At 37.5% G+C, this 19,367-nt stretch overlaps 1 protein-coding gene and 1 long non-coding RNA gene across 2 annotated transcripts in view; one reads left to right on the forward strand and one right to left on the reverse strand.

Moving 5' to 3' along the window:
- Positions 1-3,385: 3,385 nt before the first annotated feature.
- Positions 3,386-11,005, forward strand: LOC309610491. Its single transcript, XR_014233987.1, has 2 exons — positions 3,386-5,152; positions 7,571-11,005. It is a non-coding gene; the product is annotated as an uncharacterized lncRNA (long non-coding RNA).
- A 92-nt stretch (positions 11,006-11,097) lies between these two features.
- The window catches only part of DCC (DCC netrin 1 receptor), a 1,166,696-nt gene continuing 1,158,426 nt past the window's right edge, over positions 11,098-19,367 (reverse strand). Inside the window, exons 28-29 of the mRNA XM_082353405.1 lie at positions 14,987-15,129; positions 11,098-11,216 (exon numbers count right to left, since the gene is read on the reverse strand). Coding sequence (XP_082209531.1) covers positions 11,127-11,216; positions 14,987-15,129 — 233 coding nt within the window. The 3' untranslated portion in view covers positions 11,098-11,126. The remainder of the gene's footprint in view (positions 11,217-14,986; positions 15,130-19,367) is intronic.

Genomic DNA, 19,367 nt, shown 5'->3' on the forward strand with positions numbered 1-19,367 from the left:
TGCATTAGCAGGCAGACTCTCAACCACTGCGCCACCAGGGAAGCCCTTATTTTCATTTCTTTACCACCACCGAATCACACTTTTCCTGCAGCTCTTTTTCACTTTTGCTACTTGGAATTCATTCCCTACACAGTAGCCAGATTGATATGTTAATACACACACACATGCATAACTGATATACTATTTTTGTAAGTATTAAATTAACAAAATTTCTCTTCACTTTAATTCTTGCTGCCCTGTGGCTTCATAAGAATTGACTCAGTGGTTTCAGTGCCTAAAGGGAAATGAAGATACTAATAAATATGCACATAGTGAAAATTTCCAAGATATGACATGAGGATTTTAACCAGAACTTAAAAGGAATCATAAAGTTTGTATTGGACAAGACATGGTACCTCAGTGGACAGGGATATGCAAGGAGAAACAAAAATATTAACAGGTCATCTCTAATTTCCCTGACACACCTCTACAGGGTAAAACCCTAGGACAAGGAGGCAAGAGATGATAGAAGCCCTAGGCAGGGAGGGAGGAAAGCCAAAACCAGAAGGCTCTTAGACTCTTGCCCATTGTGGCCTGTAGAATTCTTGGAAAGGAATATCTCAGAAGGCTGGGTATTGCTATGGAGGAAAATGGTGGCTTGATAACGCTAGGCAGAGAGAATACTGGTGGTAAAACCTGCATATAAAGTAAGGAATCAGTTATTCCAGCATACTGTCAGTGGGGCATTTGGGAGAAATCTGAGTTGAGAGTCACTGAGTCTGCCATACAATTATCATAGCCAGGGGAAATGTAACCCTCAAATAGAAGTTGCGTAGTGGACAGGCTACTTGAGGTCCAGATGGAAGACAAAGCTGAGACTCAGATGTAATAGTGACAGAAAGAGTTTAGATTGGGCCAATTCAGTGAGGGGAATTATGGGATCCTATTGTGCTGAGAGGAAAATTCTCAATGTCTTCAGATGCAAATCTTGTCGGTCAAGGCCAACAGAGTTCCCAGCAATGAGGGGGAATAAAGGCTAACTTGGAAGCGGTGAGGATCCACATTTAGTCCAGCACACCAAGAGAACATACATGCTGCCCCGGAAGCCATCTTGAAAAGAATTGGCAAAGGTAGGGCTTTTGTGAAGAGAAATGTAGATGTGACAGGGAGTTAGAACTTTGAATTTCATGACTATCATACATATATAGATACACACTTTTTTCTTACTGTTAGTGAAAGATACATAGATTTATCCTTTGGTTTGCTGGTACCCTTAGCACTATGCCTTACAAGTGAATAAAAGGCACTAAATAAATACTGGTTATTTATATTAAGAAAAGGAAAAAATATTTTATAATACCATCCATTTGAAAACTTTTTCCTACATCTACATGCATACTACAAATTATACCTATAACATTAGAACCACACCCAAATGGCAAATTTGTTAAATTCCTATTTATATATTTTAAATGCATGAAAAGGTTCACAAATGTCAAGTGGAAAGATTGAGTGCAGAGACTTTCAGAAGTAGCATTCAGTAGGCTTTTGCCAAGTACTGAAAATTGTAGTAGGAGCTTTACATACATTGTCTAATTTAAATTTAAGCCCACAATATACATCTTAAAGTAAATGTTATTGTCAATTTTTTGAAACATCTTATTTCAGGAAGAAATAGGAACAATTAATGACAAATAAGGAGCCATAGCTACAAAATTAAAATACTGCCACTGTTAAGAGAGTTCCACACCAAAGAACAGTTTTTCCCTTGAATAAAAAGAAAAGTAGCTGAGGGAAACCACCACAGAGTCAAAGAATAGCACAAGAATTAAATCCTTAAGAAATATTAAGAAGGTGAAAAATTATTCTACTAAGAGGTATTTTGTCAAACTTACATATAGAGTCAGAAAGGATATTAGCAAAGACAAGGAAATTAAAGGACTGTCATTAATTTATAAAGAAGAATGTTAATTAAAACCTGAAAGGAATCTGGGAAAAATTACTTCTGTTATTTATTTCAAGAAATCTTTTGAACTGCTAATAAGGACATTTGGATTATCTCAGGAATAATTGCCTTAGTACTTATTGTATCAAATTATGAGTTTCCAAAGTTAAGGTGAAAGAGAGAGATTAGTCACAAATGAAAGGAAAAGGAATATAGTAATATGGAAATAAGAAATTGGTAAATAAAAAATAGGTGAAGATTATACTTAGGTAAATAGAAGGTAGGACAAAACCTAGGTGCTTAAAAAATACCTAGTATTCAACAATTACAATGGTGTCTGGAGAGTTGCCCCTAACAGTGAACCCCAATTTCCCATTATCATATCAATGGACTCAGAAAAAAATATAATAGAAGGAGGAAGAGGAAGCGGAGAAGGGGGAGAAGAAGACATTATTACTGAAAAAACAGGACCTCTCCACCAAATCAGAAATTTTTTTTTTCTTTTTTCCCTAGCTGTAAGGCCAATAAAACTTCAAGGAAGCATAGTATATGGGCCATTCTTACCATATTGCCAGTAATCTTATACAAAATGATCTTCAGATCACAAGTGAAAAGTTTATATCAACCAAAAGTCCAGGCAAGTATCACTCTGGCTGCCTCAAAAAGCATCAGGCACCCAGAAGTTATTTATTCCTTCCTCTAATCTCTCTCTTCTCCACTACATTCATTTGTTTACTAAACTGTCAGAACAGAACTGGGCAGAAAGGGTAAGAGAGGAACTAATGTGCTTGGGCACATTTCTCTTTACAGTAGTCCAGGTAGAGGTAGAAAACAGGAGAGGTAGGGCATCTGTTTATTCTTGAGCTTTGCTTTTTCATATACTCCACCTGGCAATCAGGAAAAAATCTATTGAACACAAGGGGAAATAAAATGGGGCCAGGAGCAATTCAAATGAACAGAAGGTTGACACACATTGATCTAAATAGATCTTCCTTCATTTCAGAGTAAATAGATTAAAAATACTTAAATCTAAAATAAAGATAAGAATGGGTTAAAGTAATGAGACATAAGAAGCTGATAGGATAATCCTTTGACAAAACCAGTAGAAGGTTCTTTCATAGAAAACTGATGTTTTCAAATTTATAAAAAAATATCAGGCCTTCCCTGGTGGCGCAGTGGTTGAGAATCTGCCTGCCAATGCAGGGGATACGGGTTCGAGCCCTGGTCTGGGGAAGATCCCACATGCTGCGGAGCAACTAGGCCCGTGAGCCACAACTACTGAGCCTGCACGTCTGGAGCCTGTGCTCCGCAAAAAGAGAGGCCGCGACAGTGAGAGTCCCGCGCACTGCGATGAAGAATGGCCCCCACTTGCCGCAGCTAGAGAAAGCCCTCGCACAGAAACGAAGACCCAACACAGCCAAAATTAAAAATAAATAAATTAATTAATTAATTTAAAAAAAAATCAACTGTCTGAAAAAGAGTTGGAGTATAATGAAGAAAGAACAGGATGGGATAAAAAAACAGCATGATGAAATGAAGGAGGCAATGGGTAAATAAAGGAAGAATTGCAATAAAATTTAAAATCCAAGTGCACAATTAAAACCATTATTGGAGGCAAAGATTTACAAAAAGCAAAAGTAGTGATGTGGATGACCAAGCTGAGAATATGCAAAGGATGTTTAGAGAAAAGAGTAATGTGTGAAAAATAATGAGAAGTTTAATGATGGGATGGAAGTCAGGAAATATTTGTAAGAGTTACAGATGCACCTTTAAAACACATCAAAATAAATGGAAATGAGTAATTAATGAATTGAAGAAAATTTCCATGCAAGAGAGCAGTGTCAACCTTTCTGAATTCCAGCTCTGGGTAAACCTCTCTGATTTTCCAATTTCATTCAGATCTATTAAATTCTCCTACCTGCATATTAATGCAATCTGCTATCTATCTTCATTATAGCATTTTAGGGTATTTAAGATAGAGAGTATATCATTTTTTGACTACTCCAAAATCCTTCTTATAAAGATATTTGCAGTGGAGAGAGTAGCTAGTTTATCCCTTAACCTTCTCCTGTCTAGGTCAAACAGCAGTAATCCATTTTATTTTTCTTCAAATAACTGGTTTTCCATGGAGATACTATCTCTGATAGCTTCTGTGAAAGCGTGACATCCTTCTGTAAGAGATGATTACATAAATTGAATATGTGAGGTAAAATAGACTATTGTAAATATGTCATTTCTAGGGCTTGCATATCAGTTTAATATTTTGGTGTTAACATATATTTCAGGAGTCATAGAATAAATATCAGCATTTATAGAAGATGGCTCTGGAATATCCTTATTTGGAATTTTTTAAATTGTGGTAAAGTATACCTAACATAAAATTTAAAATTTTAATATTGTTAAGTGTATAGTACAGTTCAGTAGCATTAAGTATGTTCACATTGTTGGGCTACCGTTGCCACCATCCATCTCCAGAACTTTTTTCATCTCCCAAAACTGCAACTCTATACCTATTAAGCAATTACTCCTCATTCCCCTATCTTCCCAGCCCCTGGTAACTACTGTTCTGTCTCTCTGAACGTGACTACCCTAGGTACCTCATATAAGTGGAATCATACACTATTTATTCTTTTGTGATGAGCTTATTTCACTTCACATAATGTCCTCAAGCTTCATCCATGTTGTAGCATGTGTCAGTGTCCTTCCTTTTTAAGGCTGAGCAATATTCCATTACACACATACACACACACACACACACTCACGCACGTGCACACACACATATTTTGTTTATGTACTCATTTGTTGATGAGTTCTTGGGTTGTTTTCACCTTTTGGCTATAGTGAATAACAGTGCTATGAACATGGGTGTCCAAATATCTCTTAAAAGTCCCTACTTTTAATTCTTTTGGATATATGCCCAGAAGTGGAATTGCTGGATCATATGGTAATTCTATCATATGGTAATTCTATGTTTAATTTTTTGAGGAACCACCATACTGGTGGTTTACGGCTGCACTAGTTTACGTTCCCACTAGCAACGCACAAGGGTTCCAATTTCTCCAGGTTCTTGGTGATCTTAACCACAATTCTTTTCTCTCTAGGTGGAATGATTATGCGTTGAAGAAGATAGGAAGAGCTAGGTGGCCTTTAAAACCCCACCTGTCCTGGCGCCGGTGATGCATTGGCTTCAAGCAAACTCTCTGAATAGTTCTCTGCTTACCCAAAAGAGTTAGTAAAACTTTTATTAATATGTGATTTTCTCTTAAAGAATAGATTACACGTCCAACTTCATCCTTCAATACACATAGCCATATATTATCCAGTGCATATGTGTCCCCATGTTCTGCTGTTGACACGATAAGAATGAAATATCTTGAGGATGGAGAGAGTATTATATTTACTTGGTGTTGGCATGTTGAAATGGGAACAAAAATAGTACGGTCTCTGCCTTGGGTTAAATCCCTAAAAACAGCCCTTGACATGAAAATTTGTGTAAAAGTGATTTATTATGAAGTGCTCCCAGGAGAAATCACTAGGGGGAGAGGGGGTAGAGGGAAAGAGAAAGGAGGCAAGCCAAACATGGGTGCTATATCTAGGGTGCAATATTGTGGAGCAGTATCTCCCCACAGAGAGTTACTCTGGCTCAGTCCTGCAGGGGGACTCTGGACATGAGTTGGCTTACACTGCAGAATTGTCTCAATGAGGGCATGGGGGCTGGAGTATTTACCAGCTATTGGTGAGATCTGATCTGGAATTTCCAACTCTCCTGTGTACGTAGGCAAAGCAAGTTCTGGCAGCCTGAGGCAGCCCTCCGACACACATGGGTATTTATTGGCTGTTGGGATAGAAAGCATACTGGGCGTGTGCATGAAAAGGATCCAAAGGGACTGACAGTCTCTGATACACATGTCAAAAAAGGCAGCATGTATCCTGAGGATGAGAATAGACAGACAGGGGTTAGGGTCATGTGCATTTCGTATCAGCCATTTAATATAAATAACATGAAGAAAGAACTTTGTATCAAAACTTTATTTATTAAACAAAAAATGCACCATTGGAATAACATTTCTATAAAAAATGAATATGAGACTGTTCTACAGTGATTACAAAACCCCTTTTTCCTCGTGTAGTAGTATACAAGATCATGTGTAGAAACAGTCATCATTTTAAACTGTAAGCAAGTTTCCTTTCTCATAGAACAAGATTTACACTTAAATATTGCAATCACTAGTCTAATTTGGTTAACAATGCTAGAGTCTGACAATTTAAAGAAACTCTTTGTAGGCTCAAAATACCTTTTTGTAAAAAAAGGCATTTTGTAGCAACAAAAAGTTTCTTTTTCCACTAAGGCTAGTTAAAGCTGTAGTATACCCATTTCTACCAAATAAACCTATCACTAGCACACTAACAATTTGTTTGAATCGCAAAGCCCTTTGAGAGAATGAGTAGCATTGATCTGTGAAATGCTATCAGAATATTGTAGGTTTGGTGGTATTGTGTTTGAATGACCCTGGAAAGGGAGAAGGCAGTGATGACGGTGATTCAATGGAGGCTTTGCCTGGGCGTATCCTCATACTCAGCAGTGGACGATGCTTTTCCAAAGTGGTCCCTCTGAGATATGGAACACTGCAGCTTTAACAGCCGTATCTAGATTCCCAACCAGATCTCCCTTTGTATCATAAATTATCCAAAAAGAAGCCACTCTAAATAATAAATTAAATATTACTTATAAAAAGTACACCCCAGACCCACCCACCCAGCCCCCAAACAAGCTGACAATTCACAAAGTTCAGAATTGTCAGGTTTACCCTACGATAATAAAAAACAGCATTTCTCCTCCTCCCCAACATTCCTTTCTTGCATCTGAGAACACACTTGCAGCACACACTGAGATACCTTGGCCCATGCATCTGTGTTTGCGACATCTTGTAGAGTTTTGCTGTTGCTCTCCAACCAATGAAAAAATCATAGGATGACAGTGTACAAAGGCTCTCTACTGAGAGCAGGAGAAATCCTTCAGAGAGTGCAACTAGAATTCCACCAAGTGAACCTTATGCAATAGCGGCAACAGAGAGCCCAGACAACAGGCTTAGTGTGTGCTCTCCTGTATAATCTCACTGACGAGGAACTACTCGGCATTTCTTTTCAGAATCAGGACGTTTTGGAAGCAGCAAGTTACACTGAGGCATGGGAGCACATATTTCAAATGCAGTGGAATATCATACAAAACATCTATGATTTTTCCAAAGTCTGATTTAATTTGAAACGCTGGAATCAAGTGAAAAGCTTTTCTGTACACTATGAAAGTGATTTCTGAAAGTTACCAGAGAAATACAAATTATTATTATTATTATGAGTAAAATGTTGCTTTGAAAGTAATTTTAAAAAGAGCTGGTAGACTTGAGTGTATGACTGCTCAGCTGCTCTAGAATGCTGGGGGTTCTCTATTGTGTATACGGGTTATAAACAGGCTAGGATACTAACCTCTGGCTTTAGGGATGGTCTGCATTTAGATGAAGTAAACTGGTCCAGGAAGGGAAAGCAACCTTGTTCCTCATCTATTTTAAAGTTCTGACGGTTTTGTTTTTTATTAACACAGCTAAAAGTAAGGAAGTTTTCTATTTTTTTCTCTCTCTCATGAACTAGAAATGGACATTCTGAAACTACAAGGTGTCTGAGTCTGGGACACAATTTTATCTAAAAGGTAGGTGATCTCTTTAGTGGTGGGGTTTTTTTTGTTTGTTTTTGGTTAGAATTCCAGTCCAGCAGTCATGTATGAGACACTCTATTACATTTGGAGGAGACCTGAAGACGTTCCTTTAAACAAAGTCAACAGACAGGTGTATCACAAGGGTGGTTAGGAACGAGCAACCATCTTCAAGCACAGACTACGAAGGCTTCCAGAAAGACTTGTACTTAGATTCTTTATCAGAAAAGCCAACGAGTGCCAAACGTTACAGTTTCCAAACGTTGTCTGGAATGACACACTAATGTTGGACAGCTCTCCTTCTGTAGCTCTTACCAATGAAGGGGACAAAAACATACATGTCATTGTGAATCACCCTTATTTTGAAGAGAATAATGTTATATCCAACTCCTCCCAGGAAGCCTTAATAAGTTCACCTCTTATATCCCTGGCTTGATATATTTCCTTTTATTCCAGCTTGTTCAATTGTGTGTGCATTTTATAATGCCCAAATATAAAGTTCCATTATTTAAATACCCTAGAAGCTTATAGCTCTGCTCTACAAAGAGGTAGCTATGACTGGTTTCTTACTGAATGTGAGTCACTAAGAAATATTTAACTTTTAGCTAGAGCATCCTCCAAATATGTTTTATGCATTTTGAGCTCTCTGCATCTTTGTGAGTTTAACAGATGCAGAATTTTCTAGAGGAAAGAAAATAGCTTTCTTATCAGTATGAAATGAAAACTACCAAACTTTTTCAAGAGGAAGCTCTAGCCTGACAGTTCAGCAGAGTGCGGGGGAGGCCTGAGGATGCCCCGCCATGTTTTATTTTCTTCTTTTTTGGGGAGAAATGACTCCTGGTGGCAGAGCTGCTGGTTGGCTGTCAAGCATCGCTATGGGAGTCAAAGGGATTTATGAGCTTAAAGAGCCCTGTATGTCATGAACCAGACTCAGAGACAGATTTCTTCTTGTCAAGAGATCAGGAGACTGGGAAATTAAAGAGTTACCTATAAACTTGGGCAGGCAGTTGTACACATGCTTGAACTATCTGAGAGAACGGGGAGCAGAGTTGTACAGAGTTGCAGTCAAGTTGTTTCATATTCAAACCATTGGGTACATCTCCCAAGAGTCTCTTGTGAGAATTTAAATGGATTCTACTATATATACACTGCATGGCGCTAAGATTTATTAGCATTGTCGATTACTGAAATAAACCATTGGATTTGTTCAATGAAGAAAGTTTCAAGTGCATCCACTGAAATCAAATAATGTATATTTTCAGATATTTTAAAAAATGTATTTCCTGGGGTCATTGACTTCAGAGGAGTCTAGAATGTTGTGGAAATGCTAGTTCTCTTGATTGTGCAGATACAGTCTACAGACTGAAGATGTGACTAATCCCTGAAATCCGAGATTTGTAGCTCATTCCAAACTGGACACTCAGGATGACCTTCCTTGGATGTCAAATGCCTTCAGAGTCTGTTCCATGTTTGTGAGGATTAGAAAGGGAAAGCCATCCTAGGACCTCGAGAAGATAAGGCTGGTCTAATGAACATTTTCTTTTCTGAGCTAATGGATTATTTCTGTAAGACTCAATATTATGTTATGAAATGCCTTGTTCCAGGTCAGTGGAGGGTTTGCCTGAGCACCCTAGATGTTGAATAAGAGTTATCTGCCCCATAGGATAACATCACATAGCTCTTCAGAAGGACTTCATGAAAATATAAGTAAATTGATCAAGCACTCTTTGTTGAAGGAACAATTTCACAAATGGACCGGACTTTCTAATGAACCATTTGAACAAGCCCTCTCTTTGACATAAGATCTCCTTCCCGACATAAAACTGTAAAAAAATAATCTGAATTATTACTTCCGTTACAGTGCCATTTTGCTCAAAATATTTCATTCAGGGATTCATCTATAATTACCCACCTAATAAAAGGAGCTATTAGGTTGTAAAGATCCTATCCCTTCCATGCTCTTTTAAAATTATGACCTACTCAAGCTTGAAATCAAAGGCAGAGCTGAAAGGAATAATTCAGCTGAAACTCTCTTATTGGGTTTTCAAGTTGCCTAACTGATAAATATGCAAACTGGCTCCCTTCTGGCGATTCAGCTGCATAAATGGATTAACTCCAAATGCAGCTGCAAATTCAAAAACTAAAAGGGTGCACACAAAATCTGTTTAATTTCACCTAGTTGCAAGCTGTAGATAAACATGGCAATAGGAGTTTAAGATTCTATCTCACAATGAAGATGCAGTTTTAAAGAGTATCCACTGGGTTTAGGATGTGTCACAAGTGTCAAGTGATGCCTTCCCCTCTGCTGCTCTCTGACTCTGGGCAGGCACGGTGCAGGAGGTTTCCTTGACAACAAAGCTTGGTGGTTGTCACCTACCAACACGGCCTGCTGTGAGTCAGTGAGGACTCTGTTGGTGGAAGTGACATCACTCAAGAGAAGGTACCGTTTGAAACTGCCTTCCATTCTCCTTCCCTTCCTCGTGATGGCTCTGCCATTTCCACAGAGGGTTTCAGGAAGGCGGGTCAGGAGGCCATGGGATGTGTGGAGCCAGCCGCCTGGCCAGGGCTGGTTGCCAAGGGGAACTCAGGGAGGGATGGGGTGGAGGGGGGAACCCTTCCAGCCAGACTCCTGAGGGAGACGGACTTGGTGAAGCTTTGAAATATCATCACAGTGTGGTATGGCATGAAAGCCACCCAAATTAAAGTTTCCTATTACAAGCTTAAGCACATAATTATCATGTGTCTGAAAAGATTGCATATTGTATCCTCTTTTAGGAAATGGACTGGTTGTGGGCAGGATGCCACTGGTTGCAGATTTCTAAATGTTCCTGTTCTCCAGACATCAATGTTAACCGAGAGTGGATTTACCAATACTTGCTAAAATGGGTGAATTTTACAGCCGCTTGCTGAATTCCACCACCTGTGCAAGAATGACTTGAGTTACAAAACGTAAGCATTTGCTGCCTTTTGTTTACTTGTTTACTTTTTTGTGCTGTCAGAAAAACATCCAATCCTTTGGTGCTATGTAGTGAGAAAATTCCCATGGGTGCTTTGTACTCTAAATCTGAAAATAAAATAGTGAGCTTGCACTGATTTGCCATGGCAGGGTACAGGCTTCAATAATGCACTTGCATTTTGTAAGACTAGACCTACACATAGAAGAAAATGACAGGCCTTGATGAAGGAAAACATAAGCATTTGTCATGACAGTGTGGTCACTGCAGTGGCAAAGGCCCAGGACTATTCCAGCAGCTTCAACTTTGACATTGCAGTGAAGATGTATCTTTGCTTTTGTTAAGGGACCCCAGAGTCATCATTTTGAAACTCCTGATGCTTATTCCTTCTGAACTGCTTCAGGATCTTCCAGAACTCAGTGGTCCTGATGGTTAACCTGTACACTGGATAGAGTTCTTGGACACAGGTGTGCTGTTTATGGGTAATTGGTAATGCTGCAAAGGTCCCGGAAAATTCACCTCATCAATTCGGCAATGTGTGTTAAAAGGCCGAGCCTGTGATAGCGTTAAGTTGCTTCATTAGCCCTTCCAAACTTGCCATTTGTTCACTCAAATCATCCTGTTCATACACCTACAGAGAGAATGAGAGCAAAGAATTAGTACAGGTGGATATCGGTGCATTCCTTTTGTTAAGGCAGGGCCGTGTCTAATTGATTCACCGTATTCTCATGCATGGCACAGTGGCCCATAGCCAGGGGCTGTGGACTCAGCATATCATCATTGAATGAAGATGCTGGTAATAAAAGAGGCAGTGATGAATGATTGTCTGCTATTTCACTGACTTCATCCTTGTGATGAGGCAAAGACTAGTGTCAAAAAAAATCTTGTTTCAAATCAAGTTCTACAAAACTGTGTGATCTCGGACAAGTTAGTAAACCTCTCTGACGTGTAGTTCTCAGATGTAAAATGATGATGATGATATCTATTTCGTAGGCTATTCTCAGCATCCTGTGACATGTTTAGTGCTTATCAGTGTTCAGCACATGGTACATAGTCAATATGTTCCTTTTCCTTTCCATTAGGATATGAACAGAATTTATGTCATCAGGTTTCCTTTCTTTGTAACACCACATAGGCACTTTTTTATGTGTGGGAACTTGACCTGACCAGTGAAAAGTCTGAGGATCATGACCTTAGTCTGTGTGTGAAAACAGAATTCTCACCCCAAACCAGAACTGGCTCTGTGCATGGTTGTAAAGGTGACCTTATGACACGGTTTGATTGGTGGATAAAATGGAGAGCCTGAACTGCAGAATCTTAGCGACCATACTGTCTGTAACTCTCCCTTACTGTGAGCCACTAGAATCGTGTCATTAATAATACCTCGCTGTTAGTGAGCGCAGACCCCCTGGTCACTAGCCTCGGGGATTTGGATTCAGTAGGTCAAGGAAAGGTTAGAATCTCTTCCTTTTATAAAGCTTCCCAGCTAATTTTGATGGTCAGCCAGTGGGGAAAACAAGGCTGTAGTGTTGATTTGAATCCCAGTTCTTCTATAGACTTGACCTTTTGAGTCTGTCTCCTTATTTGTCGAATGGGAATAGCAAGCTTGCCTCACTGGGTAGCTGGGAGGATTCACCAGGTCAGTTTGGTGAGTGGTAAGTAAGTGCTCAATAAATGTTAGTATCTTTTTTCTTTTCCTTTCTCGAAATACCCTTTGTTTTGACTTATACATACCGACTCTACCTGATTATTCTTGGTTAGCTCATTCATTCGATGAACTTATTGAAATTATTGAACCAAATTGAGGCCTGAGGCAAGATGTTTTGCTCTGTGGAGGCCAGGAAGCATTACTCAGTACTATGGTCAGAATGTATATTAAGTACTGCCAAATAAACACCCTGGATGCCATGAGAACACAGGTGGAGAAGATATGCACAAAGCCACTCCAGCCACTGAAGAAACAACTTGTGGTATTAAACAGGATGGAAATGGTACCTTCTTATAGGAATCTCAACCTGCCAGTGAATGATTTGGTCATGTAATGTGTAATCTTCAGAGTTTAACAGGGATTGAAAGATGTTGCCAATTTGGCCCAAAAGACTGACCTATGTATGAGGAGGGACGCTGAAGTGAACTGATTAATTTGATAACTCCTTTCCCAAAATGATGTCATAGTTATCTGTGTTGTTTTCTCAAATTATTTAGATCTTGTCCAATACAGCACCCTCAAGCCACATGTAGTAGCTATTGATTTTCGAAATGTGGATAGCCTGAATAGAGATGCATTGTACACGTGAAATACACATCATATTCTGAGCACTTAGTTTAAAAAAAGTAAAATATCTTAATGATAATTTTTTATATTTATTGCATGTTGAAATGATAATATTTTGGAAATATTGGGTTAGATAAAATAATATATCATTAAAAGTAATCTCACCTGTTTATTTTTACATCTTTTCATGTGGCTCCTAGAAACTTTTAAACTACGCATGTGATTCACATTATATTTTTATAGGATAGTGATGATCTAGATTATTTGTCCCATTTCTATATTTCCTTTAACATTATTATATAATCTTATTGCTCTTCATATTATACTTTTGGCTGTCACTCCTTGGAGTCACTATATTTTTTTAATCAAACTTTTAAAACAGTTTTATTTTTTTATTTTTTATTTTTATTTTTTTGGCTGCATTGGGTCTTATTTGCAGTATGCGGGGTTGCAGTACACGGGCTTCTCTGTAGTTGTGGAGTCCAGGTTTTCTCTTCTCTAGTTGTGGTGTGCAGGCTTCAGGGTGCGTGGGCTCTGTAGTTGTGGCGCACAGGTTCCAGAGTGCATGGGCTCTATAGTTTGCGGCACGCAGGCTTTCTAGTTGAGGCACGTGTGCTCAGTAGTTGTGGCGCGTAGGCTTAGTTGCCCTGTGGCATGTAGGATCTTAGTTCCCTGACCAGGGATCGAACCCACATTCCCTGCATTGTAAGGCGGATTCTTTACCACTGGACCACCAGGGAAGTCCCTTAGAGTCAATCTTAAGTGCAAAACTGGGCCACCTGACATGATTCCTTATGAGATGAGATATATTATATAAATTTGGGAATTTGATCTGAATTAAGATATGGCTAACAATTGTGACACTAAACTATTGCAATACGTAAACAGCTATATCCTGACAGAGCAGTGCATTAGATTCTTGTAAATTTGAATCTTTTAAGTATGAAAGTATGTTAATTATATAACATACTTCTGCAAACATTCATACACATATCCAGATTGTCTGATCTCCAAGTGTTAAAATATTTTATTATTTGTATACTGAAAACAATAAAATCAAGAAAAAATTTACTGTTAATTCAAATAAGATGATTCTAATCTGTTTTTTTTTTTGCATCTTTTTTTCCCCTTCTAGTCCGTCCTCTAATTTTTCAAGGTATCATATGTGTTAGTACCTTAGCCTTCTTTTAAATGTTTTCTCTTGAATTATATTCAGAAACAGTCCAGAATTTTCTAAATTGCTGCCTTCAGGCAACATCTTTTTAAATCTCCCTCAAAATGCATTGTTGGGGGAATTGTTTGCTTTCTCAAAATTTTGATTTTTTTTGGTCCCCATTGATTTTTTCAGAGTTTTCTAATTTGATCACTTTTTAGCTGCCTCCCTTAGTTGGCAAACTCTTCTCTCATTAAATAACTAAACTTTCCCCTCTTATTTTCTAAATATATTAGTTCCTTCTTTTTTTTTTTCCTTCCTAAATTCCTTCCTTCATTTCTTCATTTTGTGTTTTCCTCTTCTCAATTCTGTATTTCTAGGCTATTTTATGATTTTATAAGTGACATGTATGATAACTTCAGAAAGCTCCTCAGAGTATAGCTTTATTACTATTTTTTTATTTTAAAGAATAATTATATAGTTAGTTATATTTCCAGGTATGCCAAGGTGTTTCATCTCATTGATGAAAATGTGTGTGTGTGTGTATAATTTTTTTTTTTACATCTTTTAATGTGGCTCTTTGAAAATTTTAAATTACACATGTGGTTCACATTATAGGATAGTGATGATAGTGTATATCTATCTATATATACACACACACACGTGTATATTCATATATATACACATGTGTGTATATATACATATATGTATGTAAAGTCACTCATTCTGTTGCTATCTGCTTGTATTTATAAGATTGCCTTTAAGTACCAACGATTTTTTAATATAACTAAATCCCTGATATAATTTTTTTCCCTGAAGTTTTTTCTCTTCATATATAAGTGCAGGAAAACAGAACTAAACAAACAATAAGAACGACAAGGGCTTGGGGTTAATGGAGAGTGCTGGTTGGCTTCGACTGCATTGCACAGCAGTGCTTCCCTTAATGGGGCATGAATTTCAAGGATGGTCTTACGTTGGCTGGATCCTCTGTTGGTTTGTGGCTCTCCTCAGACACTTCAGGGGCTGTTGGCACAGATACAGGAAGCAAAGGAGATCTTGCCTTTCCAGCCAAGCCAAGAGAGGCTGTTTTGACATGAGTCTTGGGAAGAGTAGGCCCTAAAAAGAAAACACAGAGTGATGAAAGTACTGTATAAAACACCCTGGAACAAACTCTCAAGCATGTAAGCCGAATCCAGTGGGTTGGCATTGATTTTAGGTTATTGTTCATTCTGTAGTCTAGAGATGGATTCTGACACAATGAACAGGCTTATTTTATTTCTACTGAATCGAAAACAAATCCCGATTAGCCTCTCCAGATGAAGCTCCACCGGTCATATGCAATTTCAAGTGGATTTCAAATCTCCCTGTGAAAGGTTGCCTGGGAGTTGCAGACTGTTCATCACACCTTATAAAGTGTCAGCCCAGCTCATTTGGGGCCAGCCTCAGCTTTGAGCCAGAAAGCCCTGTGCTAAACCACCTATATAAGCCATAAACTGTGAGTGCCAAGGAATATTTGTGCGGTTAAAAGAGATGGTTGCTCTGATCTGCAAATGAGTGTTAGATGTTACGGTACAAAACAGTCCTTTATGGCTAACCTGATTGAATATCATTATTGATTTTCTTTCAGAAAAGAAAAAAGATATGATTCTGTCCTGATGAGTATTAGTTTCGCTCAATGAAATACATTCTAATCCCCATGAAAATCATTTGAGTAACTGCTGAGTTTCTCCCAAATGATATTTCAGCCTGCTATAAACAATGGCTACCTTTTCTTTTTGGGTCTAAAATTTGCCTTGTAAGTTCTGCTTAGATTATAGCAGTAATATAACTTTGTCCCTATAGTCTAAAATAAAAATTTCGTAAAGGCATATCGAATCAGCTAGTATACCTCACATGCCTACGGACTTTTGTCATTCTTAGTATTATAACCGAGACCTCAGCATAGAAGGTACTGAAGTCATCAAAAGAAGTTTGCCTCAGTTCTCTTCTTCATCAGTGATGATATTTAAGTTCTAATGATCCCAATGGCGTACTATATATTTTGGGGGAAAAAAGTTATTTTGATCATACTTTCAAAAACATAATTCTAGTTAATAAAACTCAAAAGTTATTCTACTATCAGAGAAATAAGAGGTATTTGCTTACTGGGAACGAAAGAATGCAAACAATCTAGGAGGCTAGCAATTTGCTAAATGCTAAATCCCAACAAAAGCACATTTTCTCATACCGTGGCCTAGCATTTAATTCCTTCATATTTATATTCTTTCACTCTTTTTCTTAAACCAAGGCTCAAAGTCTGCAGTTAGAATCATTTATCACTAGAGGGTGATCTGAGGTTTTTGGTAACTCATATGAGAAGAGATATAGAGACAGGAGAAACAAGAATCATTTTCTTAAGGAAGGAATATTTCTGGAGTTCCTACTAAGCTCTAGACTTATGCTAAGCATTTTAGTTCATTTTAGGCAAAATAACACAGTGCAGAAGAATTTGCTACTTACCAACCCAATCTGAATTCAGATCCTATAAAGCCTAACTACGTACTACATATGTAATTCCCTGTTCAACTAATTTCTCTTGCCTGTTTCTTCATCTATAAAATAGAAATAATAATTTGTGAGGAGTGATAAGATTACATATTTAAAGTGGCTGCTTTCCTGTAACTTGTTCAAAGAGAGCTAGTTATTATTAATATTTAATTGCCAAAACAAGCCTGCTAAGTATTCTATCTCCAGTTCATATGTGAAGATGCTGAAATGAAGAGAAATGGAGTAACTTGCTTAAGTTCATACATTTCAAAAGGGCAGACAGAGCAAGGATTTCCAACTGAGCAAATTAAGGTTTTATCATTGATATTTTGATCTAGTCCATTCAATTTAAATGAGGTTTTCGAAGAAGCAATGTAAAAGAATATGAAATCTAGTTCAAGACTATAAGTAACCTGAGGGTAGAAACTATTTATTGTATTACAGTTTCTCACAGTTAAATTATGTTTGAATTTAAAGGGGAAACAATGAACTTCAGCATTAATTTAAACTACTTTTATTACAATGTTGTTTAAATTTATACAAACATAAAACTTGGCATAACCTTTATAAACTTGTAGTTCTAATACTATGCTATAAAACCAAAACATGTTTAAAATTAAATAGCAAAGTCCTATACACATAAGTTTGGTACTCACTGCTGCGCCACAAGTGATTTTGGGTTTGTCTTACATGATCAATTTTCACTCTCAGATTTTTTCTCTTTGAACAATAGGCAAACCTTCATTCTTCCAGAGAATGTAATGCCATCTGGTTTTCGTTAGATCTGAAGAAATCATTTTATATAGTAAGTCTGCCTCTGACTATAAACACAGTGTTCCTAGAGCCAACTTAGTTGTAACCCCAAATACAAAGGCAGGCATTTAAAAACCCTGGCAGAACGATGCTATAAAATGGCCCTCTACATACTCCACCTTGTGTAATTCACATTAATCTTATAGATGATCACCTAAGGGAAAGCACAAAGTTTAAAGAGGAATTTTCATACAGTACTGGTGAAGGTTGAGAATGTATCTGTTGAACTCCCACTTTGAATTTCATTTTCTGAATTCTGTTTATAATCCCTTCGAGAATGTTCACAATGTTCTGATGAAAGCTGAATGTAGCTTTATTGCCATGGAAAGTTGTTCCTCCTAGGTCACATTCCCTGAGTCACCTCTTCCTTCCCTACATTTAGTAGAACAGAGTAGCTGCATTTCTACAATTAACACTTTATGTATATATCATTTATATGTTTTGTTACAATTTTGACTTTGACTTCCTTGATGGTGTATGGTGAAATCTAATTGTTTTTGAATTTTAAATTTTAGGTTTTTTAAAAATTGAAGCATAGTTGATTTACAATGCTGTGTTAGTTTCAGGTGTACAGCAAAGTGATTCAGATATATATATTCTTTTTCAGATTCTTCTCCACTATGGGTTATTACAAGATACTGAATATAGTTCCCTGTGCTGCTATACGGTAGGTGCTTGTTGGTTATTTTATATATAGTAGCTTGTATCCGCTAATCCCAAACTCCTAATTTATCCCTCCCCTCCATCCCTTTCCACTCTGGTAACTGTAAGTTTGTTTTCTATGTCTGTGTGTCTGTTTCTGGTTTGTAAATATGTTCATGTGTATCATTTTTTAGATTTCACATGTAAGTGATATCAGGTGATATTTGTCTTGGTCTGACTTACTTCACTTAGTGTGATAATCTCTAGGTCCATCCATGTTGCTGCAAATGTCATTATTTCATTCTTTTTTATGGCTGAGTAATATTTTGTGTGTGTATGTATATATATATATATATATATATATATATATATATATATATATATATATCTCACATCTTCTTTATCTATTCCTCTGTTGATGGACACTTAGGTTGCTTCCATGTCTTGGCTATTGTAAATAGTGAATATTGGGGTGCATGTATCTTTTCGAATTAGAGTTTTCTCCAGATATATGCCCAGGAGTGGGAATCACTGGATCATATGGTAACTATATTTTTACTTCTTTAAGGAATCTCCATACTGTTCTCCATAGTGGCTGTACCAATTTACATTCCCACCGACAGTGCAAGAGGGTTCCCTTTTCTCCACACCCTCTCCAGCATTTATTGTTTGTAGGTTTTTTGATGATGGCCATTCTGACTGGTGTGAGGTGCTACCTCACTGTAGTTGTGATTTGCATTTCTCTAATAATTAGCAATGTTGAGCATCTTTTCATGTGCCTATTGGCCATCTGTATGTCTTTTTGGAGAAAGGTCTATTTAGGTCTCCTGCCCATTTTTTGATTGGGTGGTTTATTTTTTTTGAATATTGAGCTGTTTGTATATTTTGGAGATGAATCTCTTCTCAGTCGCAGCACTTGCAAATATTTTCTCCTATTCTGTAAGTTGTCTTTTCATTTTATTTATGGTTTTCCTTGTTGTGCAAAAACTTATGTTTGATTAGGTTCCATTTGTTTATACTTGCTTTTATTTCTATTGCCTTGGGGAGACTGACCTAAGAAAGTATTGCTACGATTTATATAAGAGAATGTTTTGCCTGTGTTCTCTTCTAGGAGTTTTAAGGTGTCATGTCTTATATTTAAGTCTTTAAGCCATTTTGAGTTTATTTTTGTGTATGGTGTGAGGGTTTGTTCTAACTTCATTGACTTACATGCAGCTGTCCAGCTCTACCAACACCACTTGCTGAAGAAATTATCTTTTCCCCATTGTATAATCTTGGCTCCTCTGTTAAAGATTAATTGACCATAGGTGTATGGGTTTCTTTATGGGATCTCTGTTCTGTTCCAGTGATCCATATGTCTGTTTTTGTGACAG

Source organism: Balaenoptera borealis (assembly GCF_965194805.1).
Source record: "Balaenoptera borealis genome assembly, chromosome: 14".
NCBI lineage: Eukaryota > Metazoa > Chordata > Mammalia > Artiodactyla > Balaenopteridae > Balaenoptera > Balaenoptera borealis.